The following is a 27,203-nucleotide window of genomic DNA, read 5'->3' as shown; positions in this document are numbered from 1 at the left end:
GGCTCGGTGGTTTCTGTTTGTGTTTGTGAACAGAGCCCCAAGACCAGTTTGCTTAGGGGACTCTTAATCTCTCTGTAGGTGATTGCTTTGTTATGGAAGGTTTGGGAATCACTTCCGTTTAGGTGGTTGTAGAATTTAACGGATCTTTTCTGGATTTTGATAATTAGCGGTTATTGGCCTAATTCTGCTCTGCATGCATTATTTGGTGTTTTACATGGTACACAGAGGATGTTTTTGCAGAATTCTGTATGCAGAGTCTCAATTTGAAATGAACAAAGCATGAGAAGATTTTTCCTTTGTTTTGGTTTGTTAATCAATTAGTGATTACGTGGTCTGTCGTATGGTAACTTGGTAAAAAGACAATTTGACATTTTCTCAGTACATTGTTTTCACTGAGGAAATGTACACGTCTGCTGTTAATGATAATGTAGAAGATTTCCCAAGGTTTCTGTTGATCCATATCCCATAGTAGTTATTGGGTCAAATCTGTCTTTTGTATTGCGGTGATCAGTCCTTGGTTCCAAATATTGGGGAAGATGCCAGAGCTGAGGATGATGTTAAAGCGTTTAAGTATAGTCAATTGGAATTTGTGGTCCGTATGTTTTATCATTTAATTTAGGATACCATCAACACCACAGGCCTTTTTGGGTTGAAGGGTTTGTACTTTGTCCTGTAGTTCATTCAATGTAATTCAAATGAAATCAAATGTTATCTATGATATGCTTAGTGCAGTGCAGTAGCAGAGACAATTTTTTGGCCCTTCCTCTGACACCACCTAGTATATATGTCTTGGATGGCAGGAAACTTGGCCCCAGTGATGTACTGGGCCGTACGCACTACCCACTGTAGCGCCTTACTGTCGGATGCCGAGCAGGATCAGCGGAGTGGAGGTGATAGCTGACAGCTGACTCTAATATTTGTAATTGATCATGTATATGTTTTTGGTGTTTGTTCTTTGTTATAGAGCCCAAAATAATGTAGAAGTGGTTTATCTCAGTTTTGGATAGATAACTCCTCGTTTTGTTGTTTGTTTAGTGTGTTCCAATTTCCCCAGAAGTGGTTAGATTATATGGATTATTCAATTATATTGAACTGATTTCTGACCTGCTGTTCCTTCTTTTTCTGTCTACACGAGCTGCAAAAAACACTCAAACTGGACAGATTTATCTACATCTCTTCATTCAAAGACTCAATCATGGACATTCTTACTGACAGTTGTGGCTGCTTTGCGGGATGTATTGTTGTCTCTACCTTCTTGCCCTTTGTGCTGTTGTCTATGGCCAATAATGTTTGTACCATGTTTTGTGCTGCTACCATGTTGTGCTGCTACCATGTTGTGTTGCTACCATACTGTGTTGTCATGTGTTGCTGCCATGATATGTTGTTGTCTCAGGTCTCTCTTAATGTAGAGTCTCTGTTGTTGTGGTGTGTGTTTTGGCCTATATTCTATTTTTATTTAATTTATTTTTATCCCAGCTCCCTCCCCCACATGAGGTCTTTTGCCTTTTGGTAGGCCGTCATTATAAATAAGAATTTGATTTGTTTTTAACTGACTTGCCTAGTTAAATAAAGGTTAAATAAAATAAATTCATCGGTATTGTTTAAGTGCCACACTCAAGATGGCGGCTTTTTCATTCCAATTTTGGCTACGCAAGGACGTGAGGCGCCTCGCAAGTGTCAAAGTTGTGTTGACAGTAGTAGCAGCAGGAACTGTCAGGGCGAGGTAGCTAACATCACGAGCCGAATGGAGTAATTATCTCGTTATATTTCAAGAAAACCAACCCACCACATTCCTTATAACACTGTAAACCTCCAACGAAGCCATGGCAGAGGACTCGAGTGCTCAAACTTGGTCCATCAACAAGGACGACTATGTACTCAACGAGGTGATTGGTGAGTATGTCGCTAGTCACACAGGTAGCGTGCTAACATCTTAGCTAGCTTTCTCGCAAGACAGCTATTTAGCTAACCTTAGCTCACTAACTTAAAGCTGGTTAGCTAACGTTAAACCTAGCTACAGCTAACCAACCTTACTTTTGACAGCTAACTAAGCTATTAGATATAACTAGCTAAGTAACGTTAGATATAACGTTAACTAGCTAGGCCAAGCATCGGTTTCTCAGTTTTCGTTCATGGGTTGATAGCTAGCTAATTAGCTACCTTGTTAGCTTTTTCCCCCCCAGATGCTAACTTGAATAACTAGCCTAGTAGCTAACTTCGTTAGCTACAGTAGCTAGCTAAGTCGGGCAGCATAGTTGAAGTATGGAGGTGGGTGGTGCCTTCGCTGAAAGAAGACATGATGGGGCTTAGTGAGTCACTCATACCTTTGTGGTAGCAAGGAGTTGGTATTATTCAGGATTTTCTTTGTGTGATATGGACCGCGTTATGTTTGTTATTCTTCCTGTACAATGCATAAGACATGTAGCTAGCTAACGTTATATGCATAATATAGTTTAGTAGTTGAAGTTTGAGACCTAAATGAGACCTCACACTTGATACATTTTGGCCATTTTAAGACACTATGTATCTCACTAGCTAATCACTTTTGATACAAATGGCAAAAGACACATGTCAAACAACCTTCCAGCAATATTTGTTTGTAGTAAATAGACTTTTTTCATTTTGTTGCAGACTAGTGGTTTTTGAATGAACCTCCATCTATTTCAGATCATTATGTCTCAATACTTTAAAAAAAAGTACATTCTTATTAAACCCTTAACGTGTATGCATGTCTTAATTTGTTTGTTGAAATGCATACTTTTTAATAAAAAAATGTATCAAATACAACTACTGACTTGTTTCATTGTTGAGATTCACATTCGCACTGAGTTGCCATCTTATTTTGTCTTCCTCTCTGTTTGTCCCTGCAAGGGGTGCCACTGGCTTCCCTTTTGGATGTGTGTTACATTTGTAATTCTTCCCTCTTAGTTTCCTCTTCAGGGAGTGGTGCCACTGGCTTCCCTTTTGGATGTGTGTTACATTTGTAATTCTTCCCCCTTCGTTTCCTCTTCAGGGAGTGGTGCCACGGCCGTGGTGCAGGCGGCCTACTGTGAGCCCAGGAAGGAGAGGGTGGCCATTAAACGCATTAACCTGGAGAAGTGTCAAACCAGCATGGACGAGCTCCTGGTAACCCAACCACAGAGAGCACCATTTATTTCAGGAGTTGGCAATATAGCAATCAATACTGTCTAATCAATCCTAGCTGATCATTTGACATAGCCTATTATCGTATCTGGTATAGCTTAGCTGTAAGGTGGGCCTGTGAAAGATGAGAGTACAGCAGCAGGAACACACACACAATACCACGTACACACACATCCACGTACACAAACGCACGTACACACACAGGCTGTCAGTGTAAATCAGACAAGCTCAGGCCAGCAGCTGGACAGACACCAACACAGCGTTTGCAGCCCTTATTGCATAACATTCAGTAGGCCCCGGATCTACTCTGCCCTGTCTTGGCAACTCAATCAAGTCTGTCTTGGGGATAATGCCAATAGTGACATAGAAATAGAATAACTAGAACAGAAAAAGCCACAGTGATTTGACTTCACCCATCATGGCACATTGACTTGAATATGTTTGTCCAAGTAATTATATTTCTATGGTAGTGACATAACCTAGGTCACTCCTCACTCAGTCTTCCCTATTGGGATGCCTGTTCTGTCATGTGATCAGTCAGGTTCAGAACAAGCAGAACAGCTGTGGAGATTTAGCCTTCCTCTAGAGACTGATATCCAATCAACAAATCAACCCCTTAAGCTCTTGTTTGAATCTGACTAGGATTGGTTAAGCATAAGCAATATGGAGAAAATTCCACTTAGCCTGTCCAAAATGGAAATATGTTACTGCGTTGTTGGAGTCAAGACTCAAACTCTTTACTGTACAATGTGCTGAGCCATTGAAGCTCATTCATTCCGTTTCTCTCTCTCTCTCCTTGCAGAAAGAGATCCAGGCCATGTCCCAGTGCCACCACCCCAACATTGTGTCCTACTATACGTCTTTCGTAGTGAAGGACGAGCTGTGGCTGGTGATGCGACTCCTCAGTGGTGGTGGGTATTGCTTTAGGGACGGTACCAGGCAAGGAAGTAGTGGAGCATAAATACCACTTATGTAGCTCTTTACTTGGTGGCGGACCGCCTTGCAAAAAGCATGATTAGAGGAAACACTGCAGTCTGCTTTGCAATACTATACCAGAGGTGGTTGTTGGTTGTCCTCCAGCCCTACTGTAATCATCTGATTCAACAAATCATCGGGAAGGGCTGGAGCAAAACCCTGCTCTCCAGGAGCTGGTTGGCCATCTCTGCTCCTGCCCACATCGAACAGACACTTCAGCCCTACCAGGCTCTAAGCCCCAGCTAATAGTCTGCCAGCAGTTATAGCAGGGCTGAAGCAAAACCCTGCACATCTAGTAGCTCTCTAGGAGGATGGTTAGCTTGGTTCATCTCCATCCCAGCTGCCTGACTACCAGGCACTATAGGTCCCTGTCTGGAGGAAGCAGGGCCCTGAGCAGCAGCTTCTCTCCAGCTGTGGCCTTGGCTCTCAGCCTGCTGCGGTACTCTCCATCCTCCTGGCATGCATTAACAATGTCAAGAGATAGAGGGATAGGGCTTTCAGCTGTCGCACACATTTCCTTACAAGCCAAGGTAAAACACAGCAGTAATAAAGTTCAGAGCCCTAGTTCAAACACCGCTCTATCGCTGCACCGAACTAAAACATGTCACTAACTAATAGTAGCCCGGTCTTCAGCTATTCAAGAGATACTTAAGCTAACTAATAGTAGCCTGGTCTTCAGCTATTCAAGAGATACTTAAGCTAACTAATAGTAGCCTGGTCTTCAGCTATTCAAGAGATACTTCAGCTAACTAATAGTAGCCTGGTCTTCAGCTATTCAATAGATACTTCAGCAAGCTAATAGTAGCCTGGTCTTCAGCTATTCAATAGATACTTCAGCAAGCTAATAGTAGCCTGGTCTTCAGCTATTCAATAGATACTTCAGCAAGCCTATAGTAGCCTGGTCTTCAGCTATTCAATAGATACTTCAGCTAAGTAATAGTAACCTGGTCTGCAGCTATTCAATAGATACTTCAGCAAGCTAATAGTAGCCTGGTCTTCAGCTATTCAAGACATACTTCAGCTAACTAATAGTAACCTGGTCTGCAGCTATTCAAGAGATACTTCAGCTAACTAATAGTAACCTGGTCTGCAGCTATTCAAGAGATAATTCAGCTAACTAATAGTAACCAGGTCTGCAGCTATTCAAGAAATACTTCAGCTAAGTAATAGTAACCTGGTCTGCAGCTATTCAATAGATTCTTCAGCTAAATAATAGTAACCTGGTCTGCAGCTATTCAAGAGATACTTCAGCTAACTAATAGTAACCTGGTCTGCAGCTATTCAATAGATACTTCAGCAAGCTAATAGTAACCTGGTCTGCAGCTATTCAATAGATACTTCAGCTAAATAATAGTAGCCTGGTCTGCAGCTATTCAAGAGATACTTCAGCTAAATAATAGTAACCTGGTCTGCAGCTATTCAAGAGATACTTCAGCAAGCTAATAGTAGCCTGGTCTGCAGCTATTCAATAGATACTTCAGCTAAATAATAGTAACCTGGTCTGCAGCTATTCAAGAGATACTTCAGCTAACTAATAGTAACCTGGTCTGCAGCTATTCAATAAATACTTCAGCTAACTAATAGTAACCTGGTCTGCAGCTATTCAATAGATACTTCAGCAAGCTAATAGTAACCTGGTCTGCAGCTATTCAATAGATACTTCAGCTAAATAATAGTAACCTGGTCTGCAGCTATTCAAGAGATACTTCAGCTAAATAATAGTAGCCTGGTCTGCAGCTATTCAAGAGATACTTCAGCTAAATAATAGTAGCCTGGTCTGCAGCTATTCAATAGATACTTCAGCTAAATAATACTAACCTGGTCTGCAGCTATTCAAGAGATACTTCAGCTAACTAATAGTAGCCTGGTCTGCAGCTATTCAATAGATACTTCAGCTAAATAATACTAACCTGGTCTGCAGCTATTCAAGAGATACTTCAGCTAAATAATAGTAGCCTGGTCTGCAGCTATTCAATAGATACTTCAGCTAAATAATACTAACCTGGTCTGCAGCTATTCAAGAGATACTTCAGCTAACTAATAGTAGCCTGGTCTGCAGCTATTCAATAGATACTTCAGCTAACTAATAGTAACCTGGTCTGCAGCTATTCAAGAGATACTTCAGCTAAATAATAGTAGCCTGGTCTGCAGCTATTCAAGAGATACTTCAGCTAAATAATAGTAGCCTGGTCTGCAGCTATTCAATAGATACTTCAGCTAAATAATACTAACCTGGTCTGCAGCTATTCAAGAGATACTTCAGCTAACTAATAGTAACCTGGTCCTTTTGTTACTCTGTCACTTTGTCAGGCTCAGTACTGGACATCATTAAACACATCATATCTCGTGGGGAACATAAGTCTGGGGTGCTGGATGAGTCGTCCATAGCCACCATCCTCAAAGAGGTTCTAGAAGGACTGGAGTACCTGCATAAGAACGGGCAGATCCACAGGTCAGGACACTTTTTTTTGTTTTTTTTTACCTTCAACTTAAAGTCAATTTGTACTTGAAATATTTAGCATTGATTTTGACCTGTTTTTTTTTTTTTTTTTCACTGACCACAGTCAAATTATAAGTGTGCATGTTGGAGTTGTCAGTTTCAAGAGCCAGACCAAGAAATTGGCACACTTCCTTATTTTGTTAACTCTCTCATTCATTCATTGTCATTAATTTATGAACCAAACTACTAACTCCAATTTTGAAGATCTAACTCTGGCAAAGCCACATTGTTCGGGTTCGTGGGCTTTCACATTGTCCCATATCGATGAATATTTTATAGAGGGCTTTATGCATTGTTAAAGAGGTTTGTTTTATGTCACAGCTTCTCTCCCCAGGAAGCACTACAGCTGTAACACACTACAGTGTCGTACATCTAAACATCAAGCCACAGACACACAGAATATTGACTCCTCTTCACTAATATGCGCTGCTCAGCATGTTTGGCTCAGATTTACAACAGTTAAGTCCTGATAAGTAAAAAGGGACTTGGGTTTTTTGAAACAGTATGCACTCAACTACAGGGCACTTATTGTGAGTTTTTAAAAAACAGCTAACCGTTTACAGCTAAAACAGGCCACACACACACTGGATAATGAGTCCTCTTTGGTAGTGTGACCAACATGTCTGTGTTGTTGTCATAGGCCTCTACTAGGAAAAACCTTTACATACACTAGGCTACTACTTATCATTCCCTGGCATTTACGTGTAGTTTAGTTTCATTTACAGGATACTGGTTTATCTGGTTTCTTCCGTTCACAGGGATCTAAAGGCCGGAAATATTCTTCTCGGTGACGATGGCTCAGTGCAAATCGCAGGTATGGTCACATGTCCTTAACTGCCTATTTCTTATAGATTTATGCTGTCAAAGTATTCAATGTTTTTATTGTTTCCCCAAACTCCCCAAACTCGTTCCTCTGGACCCCAGGGGGTGCACGTTTTAGTTTAGTTTCCCCCCTAGCACGACACCGCTGATTCAAATGATCCACTAATCATCAAGCTTTGATTAGCTGTGTAGTGTTAGGGCAAAAAACTAATCGTGGACCACTTGAGATCCCGAGGACTGAGTTTTAGGAAACTCTGCTTTATGGCATTGATTTCTCTGAAACAAGTTCATTGGATATATATCTCTCTGATATTTCTCTCTCACCACTCTTCACCCCCCCGCCCCCCCCCCCCCCCCCCCCCCGTCTGTCTGTCTTTCCCAGACTTTGGTGTGAGTGCCTTCTTAGCGGCTGGAGGAGACATGACCAGGACTAAGGTCAGGAAGACGTTTGTTGGGACACCATGTTGGATGGCCCCGGAGGTCATGGAGCAGGTGGGGGGGGGCTATCCTCTTTCTCTCACTTTGTCTCTCTCTGTCTCTCTAAGATATCTTACCGTTATCCTTCATGTCTCCTCAGGTCAGAGGATATGACTACAAAGCAGATATCTGGAGTTTTGGGATCACAGCCATCGAGCTGGCTACAGGAGCTGCACCGTATCACAAATATCCACCCATGAAGGTGATTTTCTACTTGGAGAGATGGAAGGAGTGTTGATCTTTATCCTCTGACTTCCTGACAACCAGTTGCTAAGCAGACTACCCTGGCTAAATAAATAGGTGTTGTACGTTTTGAGGCTGGTTGTAACCTGATGTTGTGTTGTAGGTGTTGAGGCTGGTTGTAACCTGATGTTGAGGCTGGTTGTAACCTGATGTTGAGGCTGGTTGTAACCTGATGTTGAGGCTGGTTGTAACCTGATGTTGAGGCTGGTTGTAACCTGATGTTGAGGCTGGTTGTAACCTGATGTTGAGGCTGGTTGTAACCTGATGTTGAGGCTGGTTGTAACCTGATGTTGAGGCTGGTTGTAACCTGATGTTGAGGCTGGTTGTAACCTGATGTTGAGGCTGGTTGTAACCTGATGTTGAGGCTGGTTGTAACCTGATGTTGAGGCTGGTTGTAACCTGATGTTGAGGCTGGTTGTAACCTGATGTTGAGGCTGGTTGTAACCTGATGTTGAGGCTGGTTGTAACCTGATGTTGAGGCTGGTTGTAACCTGATGTTGAGGCTGGTTGCAACCTGATGTTGAGGCTGGTTGCAACCTGATGTTGAGGCTGGTTGCAACCTGATGTTGTGTTGAGGCTGGTTGCAACCTGATGTTGTGTTGTAGGTGCTGAGGCTGGTTGTAACTTGTTGGTGTGTATGGATGTTTGGGTGCTGTTGCTAATAGTAACCTGATGTTGTGTGTCTGTATATCTGTAGGTCCTGATGCTGACACTGCAGAATGACCCTCCCTGCTTGGAGACGGGCATCCAGGACAAGGAGATGGTGAAGAAGTACGGCAAGTCCTTCAGGAAGATGATCTCACTCTGTCTACAGAAGGAGCCTGAGAAAAGGTGACTATTACCAAACACTCACAATGTATCCCATTTAACAGACGCTTTTATCCAAAGTGACTTACAGAACACAGGGTTCGTACCTGTGTACTACGTCATGAAAATCCTGGAAAAGTCATGGAATTTTTAAATGGTGTTTTCCATGCCTGGAAAAGTGTAGGCAAAATAATCAAATCCTAGAAAAAGTTTAGGAAAAGTCATCAATTGATTTAATAATTTCTGTTAAATGTAATTTATTTATAAATCCCCCAAAATATCCACGTATTAGGTAGGATTGGAATGACACTTCACCTGCATGTATGCTAAAGGAGTGGTCCGTTTTTCAGTCAGACATTACAGCATGATGTAGGCCTAGCTTATAAACTATGGTAGAGAAGACTGACTAGATAGCCAATTCAAAACATATCTTGTACCCTCTAGTTAACTGTTTAGCTATTATTAACATGTATGAATGTTTTCATCATTTCCCAAAAATGCTTTCTATCGACACTCGCGGCAGGTGGTTAGAGTGGAGGGGCGGCAGGTAGCCTAGTGGTTAGAGTGGAGGGGTGGCAGGTAGCCTAGTGGTTAGAGTGGAGGGGCGGCAGGTAGCCTAGTGGTTAGAGCGTTGGGCAAGTAACCAAAAGGTTGCTAGATCGAATCCCCGAGCTGACGAGGTAAAAATCTGTTGTTCTGCCCCTGATCAAGGCAGTTAACCCACTGTTCCCCGGTAGGCCGTCATTGTCAATAAGAATTTGTTCTTAACTGACTTGCCTAGTTAAATAAAGGTTAAATAAAAAATCGCGAGTAAGGTTGATCAACTTTTTTAAACAATTGATATGGTTCATTTAAATTATTTTTGACAGAACTAACGATTCACTTCGACATTGTATTAGTTGGGATTTGGTTCATTCACGGTGAATTGAATCATGTGAATAAAAAATATTTTTAGGAAAAAATATTACATGTAGCCTTTGGGATTATGTGGCTTGAACTTGTCATGTAGGTGCAGTACTGCCAGTTGATTTGATATCATGTAGGTGCAGTACTGCCAGTTGATTTGATATCATGTAGGTGCAGTACTGCCAGTTGATTTGATATCATGTAGGTGCAGTACTGCCAGTTGATTTGATATCATGTAGGTGCAGTACTGCCAGTTGATTTGATATCATGTAGGTGCAGTACTGCCAGTTGATTTGATATCATGTAGGTGCAGTACTGCCAGTTGATTTGATATCATGTAGGTGCAGTACTGCCAGTTGATTTGATATCATGTAGGTGCAGTACTGCCAGTTGATTTGATATCATGTAGGTGCAGTACTGCCAGTTGATTTGATATCATGTAGGTGCAGTACTGCCAGTTGATTCGATATCATGTAGGTGCAGTACTGCCAGTTGATTCGATATCATGTAGGTGCAGTACTGCCAGTTGATTCGATATCATGTAGGTGCAGTACTGCCAGTTGATTCGATATCATGTAGGTGCAGTACTGCCAGTTGATTCGATATCATGTAGGTGCAGTACTGCCAGTTGATTCGATATCATGTAGGTGCAGTACTGCCAGTTGATTCGATATCATGTAGGTGCAGTACTGCCAGTTGATTCGATATCATGTAGGTGCAGTACTGCCAGTTGATTCGATATCATGTAGGTGCAGTACTGCCAGTTGATTCGATATCATGTAGGTGCAGTACTGCCAGTTGATTCGATATCATGTAGGTGCAGTACTGCCAGTTGATTCGATATCATGTAGGTGCAGTACTGCCAGTTGATTCGATATCATGTAGGTGCAGTACTGCCAGTTGATTTGATATCATGTAGGTGCAGTACTGCCAGTTGATTTGATATCATGTAGGTGCAGTACTGCCAGTTGATTTGATATCATGTAGGTGCAGTACTGCCAGTTGATTTGATATCATGTAGGTGCAGTACTGCCAGTTGATTTGATATCATGTAGGTGCAGTACTGCCAGTTGATTTGATATCATGTAGGTGCAGTACTGCCAGTTGATTTGATATCATGTAGGTGCAGTACTGCCAGTTGATTTGATATCATGTAGGTGCAGTACTGCCAGTTGATTTGATATCATGTAGGTGCAGTACTGCCAGTTGATTTGATATCATGTAGGTGCAGTACTGCCAGTTGATTTGATATCATGTAGGTGCAGTACTGCCAGTTGATTTGATATCATGTAGGTGCAGTACTGCCAGTTGATTTGATATCATGTAGGTGCAGTACTGCCAGTTGATTTGATATCATGTAGGTGCAGTACTGCCAGTTGATTTGATATCATGTAGGTGCAGTACTGCCAGTTGATTTGATATCATGTAGGTGCAGTACTGCCAGTTGATTTGATATCATGTAGGTGCAGTACTGCCAGTTGATTTCGATATCATGTAGGTGCAGTACTGCCAGTTGATTCGATATCATGTAGGTGCAGTACTGCCAGTTGATTCGATATCATGTAGGTGCAGTACTGCCAGTTGATTCGATATCATGTAGGTGCAGTACTGCCAGTTGATTCGATATCATGTAGGTGCAGTACTGCCAGTTGATTCGATATCATGTAGGTGCAGTACTGCCAGTTGATTCGATATCATGTAGGTGCAGTACTGCCAGTTGATTCGATATCATGTAGGTGCAGTACTGCCAGTTGATTCGATATCATGTAGGTGCAGTACTGCCAGTTGATTCGATATCATGTAGGTGCAGTACTGCCAGTTGATTCGATATCATGTAGGTGCAGTACTGCCAGTTGATTCGATATCATGTAGGTGCAGTTGATTCGATATCATGTAGGTGCAGTACTGCCAGTTGATTCGATATCATGTAGGTGCAGTACTGCCAGTTGATTCGATATCATGTAGGTGCAGTACTGCCAGTTGATTCGATATCATGTAGGTGCAGTACTGCCAGTTGATTCGATATCATGTAGGTGCAGTACTGCCAGTTGATTCGATATCATGTAGGTGCAGTACTGCCAGTTGATTCGATATCATGTAGGTGCAGTACTGCCAGTTGATTCGATATCATGTAGGTGCAGTACTGCCAGTTGATTCGATATCATGTAGGTGCAGTACTGCCAGTTGATTCGATATCATGTAGGTGCAGTACTGCCAGTTGATTCGATATCATGTAGGTGCAGTACTGCCAGTTGATTCGATATCATGTAGGTGCAGTACTGCCAGTTGATTCGATATCATGTAGGTGCAGTACTGCCAGTTGATTCGATATCATGTAGGTGCAGTACTGCCAGTTGATTCGATATCATGTAGGTGCAGTACTGCCAGTTGATTCGATATCATGTAGGTGCAGTACTGCCAGTTGATTCGATATCATGTAGGTGCAGTACTGCCAGTTGATTCGATATCATGTAGGTGCAGTACTGCCAGTTGATTCGATGTCATGTAGATGCCGCCTGTTGATTCGTTGTCATGTAGATGCCGCCTGTTGATTCGATGTCATGCAGATGCAGTACAGCCTATTGATTCGTTGTCATGTAGATGCCGCCTGTTGATTCGATGTCATGTAGATGCCGCCTGTTGATTCGATGTCATGTAGATGCCGCCTGTTGATTCGATGTCATGTAGATGCCGCCTGTTGATTCGATGTCATGTAGATGCCGCCTGTTGATTCGATGTCATGTAGATGCCGCCTGTTGATTCGATGTCATGTAGATGCCGCCTGTTGATTCGATGTCATGCAGATGCAGTACTGCCTGTTGATTCGATGTCATGCAGATGCAGTACTGCCTGTTGATTCGTTGTCATGTAGATGCCGCCTGTTGATTCGATGTCATGTAGATGCCGCCTGTTGATTCGATGTCATGTAGATGCCGCCTGTTGATTCGATGTCATGTAGATGCCGCCTGTTGATTCGATGTCATGTAGATGCCGCCTGTTGATTCGATGTCATGTAGATGCCGCCTGTTGATTCGATGTCATGTAGATGCCGCCTGTTGATTCGATGTCATGCAGATGCAGTACTGCCTGTTGATTCGATGTCATGTAGATGCCGCCTGTTGATTCGATGTCATGCAGATGCCGTACCGCCAGTTGATTCGATGTCATGCAGATGCAGTACTGCCTGTTGATTCGATGTCATGCAGATGCAGTACTGCCTGTTGATTCGATGTCATGTAGATGCCGCCTGTTGATTCGATGTCATGCAGATGCCGTACCGCCAGTTGATTCGATGTCATGCAGATGCCGTACCGCCAGTTGATTCGATGTCATGTAGATGCCGCCTGTTGATTCGATGTCATGCAGATGCCGTACCGCCAGTTGATTCGATGTCATGCAGATGCCGTACCGCCTGTTGATTCGATGTCATGCAGATGCAGTACCGCCTGTTGATTCGATGTCATGCAGATGCAGTACCGCCTGTTGATTCGATGTCATGCAGATGCAGTACCGCCTGTTGATTCGATGTCATGTAGATGCAGTACCGCCAGTTGATTTGATGTCATGTAGATGCCGTACCGCCAGTTGATTCGATGTCATGTAGATGCCGTACCGCCAGTTGATTCGATGTCATGTAGATGCAGTACCGCCTGTTGATTCGATGTCATGTAGATGCAGTACCGCCAGTTGATTCGATGTCATGTAGATGCAGTACCGCCAGTTGATTCGATGTCATGTAGATGCCGTACCGCCAGTTGATTCGATGTCATGTAGATGCCGTACCGCCAGTTGATTCGATGTCATGTAGATGCAGTACCGCCTGTTGATTCGATGTCATGTAGATGCAGTACCGCCAGTTGATTCGATGTCATGTAGATGCAGTACCGCCAGTTGATTCGATGTCATGTAGATGCAGTACCGCCAGTTGATTTGATGTCATGTAGATGCCGCCTGTTGATTCGATGTCATGCAGATGCCGTACCGCCAGTTGATTCGATGTCATGCAGATGCCGTACCGCCTGTTGATTCGATGTCATGCAGATGCAGTACCGCCTGTTGATTCGATGTCATGCAGATGCAGTACCGCCTGTTGATTCGATGTCATGCAGATGCAGTACCGCCTGTTGATTCGATGTCATGTAGATGCAGTACCGCCAGTTGATTTGATGTCATGTAGATGCCGTACCGCCAGTTGATTCGATGTCATGTAGATGCCGTACCGCCAGTTGATTCGATGTCATGTAGATGCAGTACCGCCTGTTGATTCGATGTCATGTAGATGCAGTACCGCCAGTTGATTCGATGTCATGTAGATGCAGTACCGCCAGTTGATTCGATGTCATGTAGATGCCGTACCGCCAGTTGATTCGATGTCATGTAGATGCCGTACCGCCAGTTGATTCGATGTCATGTAGATGCAGTACCGCCTGTTGATTCGATGTCATGTAGATGCAGTACCGCCAGTTGATTCGATGTCATGTAGATGCAGTACCGCCAGTTGATTCGATGTCATGTAGATGCAGTACCGCCAGTTGATTTGATGTCATGTAGATGCCGTACCGCCAGTTGATTTGATGTCATGTAGATGCCTTACCGCCAGTTGATTCGATGTCATGTAGATGCAGTACCGCCAGTTGATTCGATGTCATGTAGATGCCGTACCGCCAGTTGATTCGATGTCATGTAGATGCCGTACCGCCAGTTGATTTGATGTCATGTAGATGCCGTACCGCCAGTTGATTTGATGTCATGTAGATGCCGTACCGCCAGTTGATTTGATGTCATGTAGATGCCGTACCGCCAGTTGATTTGATGTCATGTAGATGCCGTACCGCCAGTTGATTTGATGTCATGTAGATGCCGTACCGCCAGTTGATTTGATGTCATGTAGATGCCGTACCGCCAGTTGATTCGATGTCATGTAGATGCCGTACCGCCAGTTGATTCGATGTCATGTAGATGCCGTACCGCCAGTTGATTCGATGTCATGTAGATGCCGTACCGCCAGTTGATTCGATGTCATGTAGATGCCGTACCGCCAGTTGATTCGATGTCATGTAGATGCCGTACCGCCAGTTGATTCGATGTCATGTAGATGCAGTACCGCCAGTTGATTCGATGTCATGTAGATGCCGTACCGCCAGTTGATTCGATGTCATGTAGATGCCGTACCGCCAGTTGATTTGATGTCATGTAGATGCCGTACCGCCAGTTGATTTGATGTCATGTAGATGCCGTACCGCCAGTTGATTTGATGTCATGTAGATGCCGTACCGCCAGTTGATTTGATGTCATGTAGATGCCGTACCGCCAGTTGATTTGATGTCATGTAGATGCCGTACCGCCAGTTGATTTGATGTCATGTAGATGCCGTACCGCCAGTTGATTTGATGTCATGTAGATGCCGTACCGCCAGTTGATTTGATGTCATGTAGATGCCGTACCGCCAGTTGATTTGATGTCATGTAGATGCCGTACCGCCAGTTGATTTGATGTCATGTAGATGCCGTACCGCCAGTTGATTTGATGTCATGTAGATGCCGTACCGCCAGTTGATTTGATGTCATGTAGATGCCGTACCGCCAGTTGATTTGATGTCATGTAGATGCCGTACCGCCAGTTGATTTGATGTCATGTAGATGCCGTACCGCCAGTTGATTTGATGTCATGTAGATGCCGTACCGCCAGTTGATTTGATGTCATGTAGATGCCGTACCGCCAGTTGATTTGATGTCATGTAGATGCCGTACCGCCAGTTGATTTGATGTCATGTAGATGCCGTACCGCCAGTTGATTTGATGTCATGTAGATGCCGTACCGCCAGTTGATTTGATGTCATGTAGATGCCGTACCGCCAGTTGATTTGATGTCATGCAGATGCCGTACCGCCAGTTGATTTGATGTCATGCAGATGCCGTACCGCCAGTTGATTTGATGTCATGCAGATGCCGTACCGCCAGTTGATTTGATGTCATGTAGATGCCGTACCGCCAGTTGATTTGATGTCATGTAGATGCCGTACCGCCAGTTGATTTGATGTCATGTAGATGCAGTACCGCCAGTTGATTTGATGTCATGTAGATGCCGTACCGCCAGTTGATTTGATGTCATGTAGATGCCGTACCGCCAGTTGATTTGATGTCATGTAGATGCAGTACCGCCAGTTGATTTGATGTCATGTAGATGCAGTACCGCCAGTTGATTTGATGTCATGTAGATGCCGCCTGTTGATTTGATGTCATGTAGATGCCGCCTGTTGATTTGATATCGATATCATGTTGTTGTTGGTCAACCAATTGTTGGTCATGGAAATGTAGTTCAAAGTAATGGAAAAGTTATGACATTCCATCTGTCAAAATGTGTATGCACAGTGAGTTTATAATGTATGTGGCCCGGGTGGGAATTAAACCCATAAAACCAGACGTTGCTGGCTCAAGTCTAACCAACTGAGCCCACAAAGGACCACTGAACTGGGAAGGGTATAGTACCGGGTAGAGGTCGACCTCTAGTACCCGGGGGTATTCCTGGAGAGCTTTCCCAGTTCACACTTTTGCTCCAAAGCTAATCTCACCAATGTGATTCTACTAATCAGATGTGTTAACAACAGGTTTGGTGGCTCCTGCTAATTAGTAAACTAATTCCATCGTGACACCATTTCTCACCAAGTTGTCCTTTGTGTGGTGCACCAGAAAGACGATACCTCCTATTAGTCATTCAGTCTTATTCTGGGTCTCAACCATTCTCAATCCCATTTTCTAGTTGAGTGGGTTCTCTTACCTAATCTGATTTCCTTCCTGTCCTGCACTAGTAAAGCACGTTGTGTGCTGTTAATGTCCTGCAGTAGTAAAAGCACGTTCTGTGTCTATCTTAATGTCCTGCACTAGTAAAGCACGTTCTGTGCCGTTGTCTTAATGTCCTGCAGTAGTAAAGCACGTTCTGTGTCTATCTTAATGTCCTGCACTAGTAAAGCACGTTCTGTGCCGTTGTCTTAATGTCCTGCACTAGTAAAGCACGTTCTGTGCCGTTGTCTTAATGTCCTGCAGTAGTAAAGCACCTTGTCTTAATGTCCTGCAGTAGTAAAGCACGTTCTGTGCCGTTGTCTTAATGTCCTGCACTAGTAAAGCACCTTGTCTTAATGTCCTGCAGTAGTAAATCACCTTGTCTTAATGTCCTGCAGTAGTAAAGCACCTTGTCTTAATGTCCTGCAGTAGTAAAGCACCTTGTCTTAATGTCCTGCACTAGTAAAGCACCTTGTCTTAATGTCCTGCAGTAGTAAATCACCTTGTCTTAATGTCCTGCAGTAGTAAAGCACCTTGTCTTAATGTCCTGCAGTAGTAAAGCACCTTGTCTTAATGTCCTGCAGTAGTAAAGCACCTTGTCTTAATGTCCTGCAGTAGTAAAGCACCTTGTCTTAATGTCCTGCAGTAGTAAAGCACCTTGTCTTAATGTCCTGCAGTAGTAAAGCACCTTGTCTTAATGTCCTGCAGTAGTAAAGCACCTTGTCTTAATGTCCTGCAGTAGTAAAGCACCTTGTCTTAATGTCCTGCAGTAGTAAAGCACCTTGTCTTAATGTCCTGCAGTAGTAAAGCACCTTGTCTTAATGTCCTGCAGTAGTAAAGCACCTTGTCTTAATGTCCTGCAGTAGTAAAGCACCTTGTCTTAATGTCCTGCAGTAGTAAAGCACCTTGTCTTAATGTCCTGCAGTAGTAAAGCACCTTGTCTTAATGTCCTGCAGTAGTAAAGCACCTTGTCTTAATGTCCTGCAGTAGTAAAGCACCTTGTCTTAATGTCCTGCAGTAGTAAAGCACCTTGTCTTAATGTCCTGCAGTAGTAAAGCACCTTGTCTTAATGTCCTGCAGTAGTAAAGCACCTTGTCTTAATGTCCTGCACTAGTAAAGCACCTTGTCTTAATGTCCTGCACTAGTAAAGCACCTTGTCTTAATGTCCTGCACTAGTAAAGCACCTTGTCTTAATGTCCTGCACTAGTAAAGCACCTTGTCTTAATGTCCTGCACTAGTAAAGCACCTTGTCTTAATGTCCTGCACTAGTAAAGCACCTTGTCTTAATGTCCTGCACTAGTAAAGCACCTTGTCTTAATGTCCTGCACTAGTAAAGCACCTTGTCTTAATGTCCTGCACTAGTAAAGCACCTTGTCTTAATGTCCTGCACTAGTAAAGCACCTTGTCTTAATGTCCTGCACTAGTAAAGCACCTTGTCTTAATGTCCTGCACTAGTAAAGCACCTTGTCTTAATGTCCTGCACTAGTAAAGCACCTTGTCTTAATGTCCTGCACTAGTAAAGCACCTTGTCTTAATGTCCTGCACTAGTAAAGCACCTTGTCTTAATGTCCTGCACTAGTAAAGCACCTTGTCTTAATGTCCTGCACTAGTAAAGCACCTTGTCTTAATGTCCTGCACTAGTAAAGCACCTTGTCTTAATGTCCTGCACTAGTAAAGCACCTTGTCTTAATGTCCTGCACTAGTAAAGCACCTTGTCTTAATGTCCTGCACTAGTAAAGCACCTTGTCTTAATGTCCTGCAGTAGTAAAGCACCTTGTCTTAATGTCCTGCACTAGTAAAGCACCTTGTCTTAATGTCCTGCAGTAGTAAATCACCTTGTCTTAATGTCCTGCAGTAGTAAAGCACCTTGTCTTAATGTCCTGCAGTAGTAAAGCACCTTGTCTTAATGTCCTGCAGTAGTAAAGCACCTTGTCTTAATGTCCTGCAGTAGTAAAGCACCTTGTCTTAATGTCCTGCAGTAGTAAAGCACCTTGTCTTAATGTCCTGCACTAGTAAAGCACCTTGTCTTAATGTCCTGCACTAGTAAAGCACCTTGTCTTAATGTCCTGCACTAGTAAAGCACCTTGTCTTAATGTCCTGCACTAGTAAAGCACCTTGTCTTAATGTCCTGCACTAGTAAAGCACCTTGTCTTAATGTCCTGCACTAGTAAAGCACCTTGTCTTAATGTCCTGCACTAGTAAAGCACCTTGTCTTAATGTCCTGCAGTAGTAAAGCACCTTGTCTTAATGTCCTGCACTAGTAAAGCACGTTGTGTTGTCTTTCAGACCAACTGCTGCTGAGCTGCTGAAACACAAATTCTTCACGAAAGCAAAGGTAAAGCCCACGTATACATCTGTAGAGGACAGGAACATTTACAAGATGTATGCTGTTAACAGAGGGGGGGGGGGGGAATACAACCCATGTTGTCGTCCATGTGCTTTTTAAAAATCTTGTCTCTCTGTCTGCCTCTTGTCTCGCAGAATAATGAATACTTGGAAGAGAAGCTGCTTCAGAAGGGTCCATCGATAGGAGACCGATCCAAACGGGTACGACAATAACCCCTTGATGTTTATAGTGGACTCCACATGACCTTCAGATCTGCTCTACTCTGTTGCTGTTCTATATTAACGTTATGTAATTTTTACACCCCCCCCCCTTGAACAGGCCTCCCTGTTGTTAAGTCACTCTAGTGGAAGTAGTGGTGTGTACAGTACCAGTCAAAAGTTTGGACACCTACTCATTCCAGGGTTTTTATTTTATTTTTTACTATTTTCTACATTGTAGAATAATAACGAAGACATCAAAACTATGAAATAACACATATAGAATCAGGTAGTTGACATCAAGGCAAAAGAGTGGCTACTTTGAAGAATCTAAAATATATTTTTATATATTTGTTTAACACTTGTAAAAAAATTAAGAAAAACCCTTGAATGAGTAGGTGTCTAAACTTTTGACTGGCACTGTAGCTTCAGTGTGAAACATCAAGCTCTGTTGCCATATACACTATCAAACACTACATAGACACTATCAAACACTACATAGACACTACGTAGACACTATCATACACTACATATACGCTATCAAACACTACATAGACACTACGTAGACACTATCATACACTACATATACACTATCAAACATTACATAGACACTACAGGGGGAAATATATTAGTTATCCAAGTTTCCAGGGACTAATATTAGTGTGAGCTAAAAGATACATATTTACATTTTAGATGGATTTTTAAAATATTTTTCTATATTACCTTTTATTTAACTAGGCAAGTCAGTTTACAATGACGGCCTAGGAACAGGGGGTTAAACTGCCTTGTTCAGGGGCAGAACAACATATTTTTACCTTGTCAGCTCGGGGATGCGATCCAGCAACCTTTCGGTTACTGGCCCAACGCTCTAACCACTAGGCTACCTGCCACCCCATGTATAATGTATCTATATAGTGTTTGTTTCACTGTATGATCCTAACCAGAAAGACAGTTTTTTTTCAGCTGAGTACTTAGCCATTTATAATAAACCACTGATATTCTTGTGGCCTATAATGTATCTAAAAAAAAGCATTAACCCGCCAACCAGTCTGTGTCCAATCTGCTCAGTGCTTGTGCCGTGGCTGGGTAGGCCTGTGTAGTTTCAGAATAAGGAAGTGTGTGCTGTGACGTAGAGCACATGTTAATATTTCAACAGTACCAGCTAACACACGGGACCTGAAACATGGGCAGTCATGCAGACACTGAGCGTTACATCACAAACCTAAGACTAGGGTGTGCATTAGTAGTCTAGGCTTTTATTTAGTTATTTATTTTTCACCTTTATTTAACCAGGTAGGCTAGTTCTCATTTACAACTGCGACCTGGCCAAGATAAAGCAAAGCAGTGCGACACAAACAACAACACAGAGTTACACATTGGAATAAACAAACATACAGTCAATAATACAATAGAAAAAAAAAATACAATTTTTTTCCCCCCTATGTACAGTGTGTGCAAATGAGGCTTACTGTATAGGAGGGAAATGTTCCACAATGGGTTTGTTTGGTTTGCCTGTTTTTATATGTTTTATGTGGTGAGGTTGAGGGAATGGTCACCTGTTTAAAAAAAAAAAAAAAATGCCGAAGACTTAGTGTGTTACTGTGTGGTGACTGATGCAGGTGCGTCGCGTGCCTGGCTCCAGTGGCCGTCTCCATAAGACCGAGGACGGGGAGTGGGAGTGGAGTGATGATGAGTTGGACATGGAGAGTGAAGAGGGCCAGGCTGCGGTGGCAGCTCTACGGGTGAGACGAGCTTACCCCTAGCTAGCCTGACCTGGCTTTAAATACTAGCTCAAACCTTTCAAATACTTATAGGGATGTTTACCCCGGACACTGATTTTTCTTTTTAAGCCTAGTCCTGGGCTAAAAAAGTATCCTCAAAGGAGATTCTTTATCTGAAGTGCTTTTTTAGTCTAGGACTAGGGTTAATCTGTGTCCGGGAAACTGGCCCTTAGTGTTTTCTCTAGCCTGCCTGGAGTGGGTTGTGCTTTTGATACTATTCTATTGGTGTCATTGTGCCTGGCAAGCCCAGGTAAAGTATTTCAAAATGATTTGAAGTCGTATTTGAACCCAGGTCTCCTAGCTGTAGCCTTACTGTAGCCCTGTAGTAGTTCAATACCACCTTGGACTCAATCAACTAAATCAATCAATCAGATGTTCAATCAAACCTGTTACTGTGTGTGGGGGAGAGAGAAAAAAAAATATATATATATGTAATAATTAATTGTGTGTTCTTCTGATGTCTGTTAATCTTTGTCGTATTCCATTCTAGTCTCCCAGAGTGAAAGATGGCTCCATCGAGGTAAGCCCCGGTGTTGGTATCAAATCAGAACACCTCAAACTTGTTATCTATTCATTGCTGAAACAATAGGTGCTTTTAGTTGTGCATGAAATTTGCATGAAATTTGAATTAGAAGAATTATTGCCAAATGCCTTGATCGAAGTCTCTTTTTAAATAATCTGCTTCCCCCCCAAAACATGTATGTTAAATGTAGTTGATGACGTAACACTTTACTGAAGGCAGGCATACAGGTATAATGCATTATGTTGCGTTCATAATGCATTATAAGACTTGTCATAAGTATCTACAGCCACGTTCACACTGCACTGAGCTGACAGTCTCCTTACTCCTTGGGTTAAGTGAATGCAGTGTGAAAAGGTCTTTACAATTTAAATCATTTAGCAGATGCTCTTATCCAGAGCATTCATCTTAAGGTAACTAGGTAAGACAACCACATTCGCATTTTAAATGGTTATTGAATCTCTTCCTGATACAGTAGGAGTTTATCTTTCTCTGGTTCTTCTCAGATTTTCCCTCCAGAGGATGGTTCGCCCAGTCTGCTCCGTCCAGGAGGGGCAGGGCAGGACAAGGACAACCCAGGCGAGGCCACCCTGATCCAGGGGGACGTTCCAGCCCAGGACCCCGCTGCCTCCTCCACCACCAAAGTCCCCATCAGCCTGGTGTTGAGGTTGAGGTATGTATCATTTGGTGCAGGGGTCTTCAACCCCTGGTCCATGGACCGATGCTGGTCCATGGGATGTTACTGACCAGTTCATCAGATGCTTCACTGATATGACAGTGATTCAGTCCGGTCCCCAAGTGCTAGTTTTAATTTGTGGTCCTCTGGTCTGTCCGTGGGACGCATTGTTTTAGAAAAACTGACCTAGTGGATGTTTGCTTTTTCTATTATACCACGCAGTTATTTCACATATCTTAACGTTCTAATAACCAGTTCTAACTTTCCTCTCCCAGAAACTTGAAGAAAGAACTGAATGACATCCGTTTTGAGTTTATGCCTGGAAGAGGTAGGTGTTTGTGTTTTTTTTTAACATCACCAAGTGTATTCTGCTCTTATGTTGAACCGGAGTCAAGAGGGGGAGCGGACACTGACTTTTATTGTATGCTTGTGTCAACAATCCTCCCGCTCTCTTGCTTTCTCTCGCTTCTGCCTCTCTCTCTCTCTCAATTCAATTCAAGGGGCTTTATTGGCATGGGAAACATATGTTTACATTGCCAAAGCAAGTGAAGTAGATAATAAAACCAAAGTTAAATAAACAATAAAAAATGAACTGTAAACATTACTCTCTCTCTCTCAGACTCAGCTGATGGAGTGTCTCAGGAGTTAGTTTCAGCAGGACTGGTCGATGGGAAAGACTTAGTGGTCGGTGAGTGAGAAACCTAGGATAAGTCATACAAAGGCCACCATTGTTCAGAGTTCAGGCAGAGATGGCTGAAATGAGGGTGTTTTCTCAATGACTCCTCAGTAACTCCTGCTTTCATCTCTGGGTTCTTTCCAGTTGCTGCCAATTTGCAGAAGATTGTCGATGATCCTCTCAACAATAAAAATGTCACTTTCAAACTGGTAAGTTTGCTAAACCTTCCATTGTCCTATTGAAACAACTCTATGCCCTGTTCAACAGCCTATGAGGACAGATGCACTCAGAATACTTTGTTTTCTTTCTGTTCTCCTTTTCTCCTCTCAGGCATCTGGCATAGACGAGTCGGAGATCCCTGACGATGTCAAGCTGATGGGTTTCGCTCAGCTCAGCATCAGTTAACTCAACGGTCTTTCATCAAAGAACAACAGAACAGCATAGTTCTAATTTCCAAGACGACACTACTGCCAAGGAGAAGAGCTGCATTTGTCAACCTGTAGGGTTCTTTTCTTTACTGAACTCTGCTGTGTTAGTTAAAATGGACGGGCTATGAGAACGGGACCAGCGCAACAGTAAAAAACAACAACAGTTAGAACAGGAAATCACATTTTGAAAGAGTTTATAGCAGGACCGATCCACAACGTGTATCTGGGAGGGAGGACGACGTCGCAATCAACGATGTCATCATCGACTTATTAAAAAAATAAAAAAATAAACAAACAACAAACCATTTTCCTAGTTAGTGTTGTACAATCCAAAAGCATTATATAATACAATGGAACTGCTGCCAGTTCTGGAAGTGGTAACAACAAATGCCTTTTTATCGACCGTGCCACTGAACCAACGGAGTGTTGTGTGTGTGTGTAGAGGCCTCCACTATTAGATATCATACTGTATACTGCCTCTCAAATGGACACCTATTACCTACATAGTGCATTATTTATGGGCCTCGGTCAAAAGTAGTGCACTATGTAGGGAACGGGGGGGAGGCATTTGGGATGTGGAATGGTATATCAGGCAGTGTAAAGGAGTGGGTGGGGATGGGGTCTTAGTAAGGATCTATTACAGTGCGGTTCTATGTAGTAGAGGGATTGAATGGCTTGAGTTCACTTGATAATATGATTGATATTAAACTGTAGGGGCCCTTAGTCACACACAGTTTAAACCCCTTATTACACCGTAACTAGCCAGTTTTATCATGAACCAGAAAGAACTGGCATTTCTCTTAGTGTATATCATAACATAAGTTGACGTAAGCTTCCTTAGCTGTCTCATACGCTTTCTTGAGTGTATCTGTTGACATAAGCTCTCATAGGTGTATCATAAGTTGACATTATCTGTCATAAGTTAACTGTTGACATCAGCTGTTATAACATCTCATTGCTGTATCATTAGTTCAGGTTACCCCAGACAGACCGGACAGACAGACCTCGTTGCTCTAACGTGGAAGGGGGTCTGTTCAGGAGGGAGAAATGTTACAGGACATAGTGAAACGTTCAGATGTAAAAAATGTATAGTGTAGAACAGATAGGATTGCCTGTCGTATAGATTTGGGAGTCGGTGTCTGCTCTATTCATTACATTTCTATGTGCAAACCTTCTGGACCGTGAATCCAGTGTTTTAATACGTGAAGAAGGTAAAACAATACCTTACTGAGACCTTGATAATTATGGTCTTGGGAGTGACTATGCAACTTTGTCTCTAATGTCCAGTACCAGCGGTTCACTAGCCACTGGACCTCTGTTATCTCGCTTGCTAGCTGTCATCACTATGTATCTTATATCAATAGCTAGCTATCGGTCATTATGTCTCATCTCACTAGCTAACTATCTGTCATCACTATGTCTCTTATCTCACTAGCTAGCAATCTGTCATCACTATGGCCACTGGACCTCTGTACTCTCGCTAGCTAGCCGTCATCGTTATGTCTCTATGGACATTTATGTCTGTTCCGTCATCGTAGATGGACAAAATCATTTGTGTCGTCCAATCCATCCACTCACCTGAAAGTCACCGACTGTTCTCACTCCCACTTTACATTGTATGTTGGCAGTGTTGGACAAGCTACTATGAAAATATAGTTTACCAAGCTACCAATTACTTCACGCTGGAAGAAGTTAAGCTACACTAAAGTTACCCTTAAGAAAAACATAGTTGAACAAAAGTTACTTAGGAAAAAGTAGTTTACTACAAACTTTATGAAAAATAATATCTGAATCTGTAATGGCAAATTACAAATTTAAACAAAAAGTGAGAATTAGTCAGGTCTCATTCTGAAAAATAAAGTATATTCATGCCTACTTAACACAACTTGTTGCACAAAAAAAAAACTGTGTAATTCCAATAGTTAGCTACACCGCTACATGGTTAAACAGTATAGTGTAATTCCAGTAGTTAGCTACACCGCTACATGGTAAAACAGTAGTGTGTAATTCCAGTAGTTAGCTACATGGCTAAAAGTTATTAACTACTGAAAACACTACCAAGATTAGAATTTAATTCAACTACCGCCAAGCTACTGCAAAATGTAATTAAATGACTAGTTGAACTAAATTTAGAAATAGTCAACTACTCCCCAACACGGTTGGTTGGTGTGTGATGTGCATTTGCTGGTTCAGGTACTGTTGTAAATCGGTCTATTTAGCAGATGTTGTATTTTGAAAAGGTACGTACATTTATAACGGGAACTGATGATGGATGCCACAGCATGCACTGTCAGTCACACACCCTCCCAGAGGTATGTTTGTGAGTAGGAGACAAAGCAAAAACATTGACTGTTTCTGGAGTACATTTCTAAGATGGAAAGAAGGCTCTTATTGTACATATGATTACGTCAGAAAAATAACTGGTATACTTGATCAGCTCATCCAGTCTATAAGTTAAAATAATGAAACTACAGCGAGTTTTTTTTGTTTTCTTTTGTATCGAGTTTTCCCACTGTTGGCCTTCTGTTAGATATTCATCACTAATTCCAAGTTATGTTGCTAATCATGCCACATCTGATTTGCTAAATTGGCACTTTTTTATTTTTTATTATTATCAATATATCATTAACATAGCTGTGTATTTTAGTTCAAAAGGCTTGTGATCTGGCTCACATTCTATGATTTTGTTGTCATGGTGATCTTTTAATATGCAATTTGTATTTTTTTTCCGAATCACTGAAACCGTTCCAATTTAGAGTTGGTTTCCTGTAGTAAGTCACACAAACTGGAATGATGTTCCTCAACAAATGTACATGTAGGTCTAGCTAACAAACACAACAAAATGACACAACTGACACCTTTCCCATTAGTGTGATATGCTGCTTTCAGACTGAGCAATAATGTCGAAGAAAGTTAGCCTGGGTGCCGGTCTCTTTGTGCCATCATCCCAAATCCCTGTTGCTCATTGTCATGGAAAACAATGCAATATGGCAAGAGAATAAACAGATTTGGGACACCCAGGCTAGAAGAAAGTGTGAGCTGATAGCAAAATGACTCTTCCCCCTCTGTATTGTGATACCAATTGGAAAGCCACTGTTGTCAGGTTGATATCTGTCACAAGGCAAACTCTTTTGAATGATGAGTATTTATTATAACACTCACTTGGAAATGAATGAACTTCATGATTTTTTTTTTTAAGTTGGTTTTACTTGAAACCAATGCATATATTTTCAATGTTGTGTATCGTCACAAAACGTGCACGTGATCAAAATCAAGTGTGTTGATTATTTGAAGAATGTTATTTGTGAAACCTTTAGAAATTAAATTACAAAACTTGATGTCATGAATTAAAAGCCCTTTGCTGAATCAATGTTGTAAATGTGTGGTTAAAAGAAAATTGCCATCACACACAAACATGAAAACAATTCTGGTCAACTATTATTTCTATAAACTGGTGAATAGGCAAATAAAATCACATGATTTGAATCAAGTTTCAAGAGTTTTATTTCTTTAAATTCATAGTCTGTTTTATGCAGGTTCTTGGCAAATAAAAACAATGTGAATCTGGGTCATGGCACCACAGTAGCCGGCGTCACCTCTGCTGCTAACAGTAATGCTTCCTTCCCTGGCTCGAACTTATGGCCCTTTGCTCCATAAACACGTGACCGCCCGTTTGACAACATATAAACCGGTTGTGCCACAAAGGATCCAATTAATTGGCAACATTCCAAATTGTGGATGAGTTTGTACCAGAATCTCAATCTGTTACACTGTTGTTTTTTTACTGATCATGTGACCTGACCCGAAACTAGTTATAGGCTGTAACTGGTTTTCAGTCTGGTCACAAGGGCAGGAAGATCTACTAGCCCTTGCAAGCATAGCCAGATAATAGTTTCAGTTACATTGATGCTACAGAGGTTTTGTA

At 42.3% G+C, this 27,203-nt stretch overlaps 1 protein-coding gene across 1 annotated transcript; it reads left to right on the top strand.

The window, feature by feature from the left end:
- The first annotated feature begins 1,693 nt into the window (after window positions 1–1,693).
- On the top strand, window positions 1,694–26,764 carry LOC120056184 (serine/threonine-protein kinase OSR1-like). The gene is made up of 17 exons (XM_039004415.1): window positions 1,694–1,893; window positions 3,014–3,126; window positions 3,947–4,055; window positions 6,430–6,571; window positions 7,378–7,433; window positions 7,824–7,933; window positions 8,019–8,120; window positions 8,859–8,992; window positions 18,940–18,988; window positions 19,135–19,200; window positions 20,817–20,939; window positions 21,469–21,498; window positions 22,005–22,171; window positions 22,450–22,502; window positions 22,794–22,862; window positions 22,995–23,059; window positions 23,181–26,764. The coding sequence occupies exons 1-17, from the start codon at window positions 1,824–1,826 to the stop codon at window positions 23,253–23,255; spliced, it is 1,533 nt and encodes a 510-aa protein (XP_038860343.1). The 5' UTR covers window positions 1,694–1,823; the 3' UTR covers window positions 23,256–26,764.
- Window positions 26,765–27,203: the final 439 nt, after the last annotated feature.

Source organism: Salvelinus namaycush, chromosome 11, assembly GCF_016432855.1.
Source record: "Salvelinus namaycush isolate Seneca chromosome 11, SaNama_1.0, whole genome shotgun sequence".
Taxonomy (NCBI): domain Eukaryota; kingdom Metazoa; phylum Chordata; class Actinopteri; order Salmoniformes; family Salmonidae; genus Salvelinus; species Salvelinus namaycush.
This window is presented reverse-complemented; position numbering and strand designations above follow the sequence as displayed.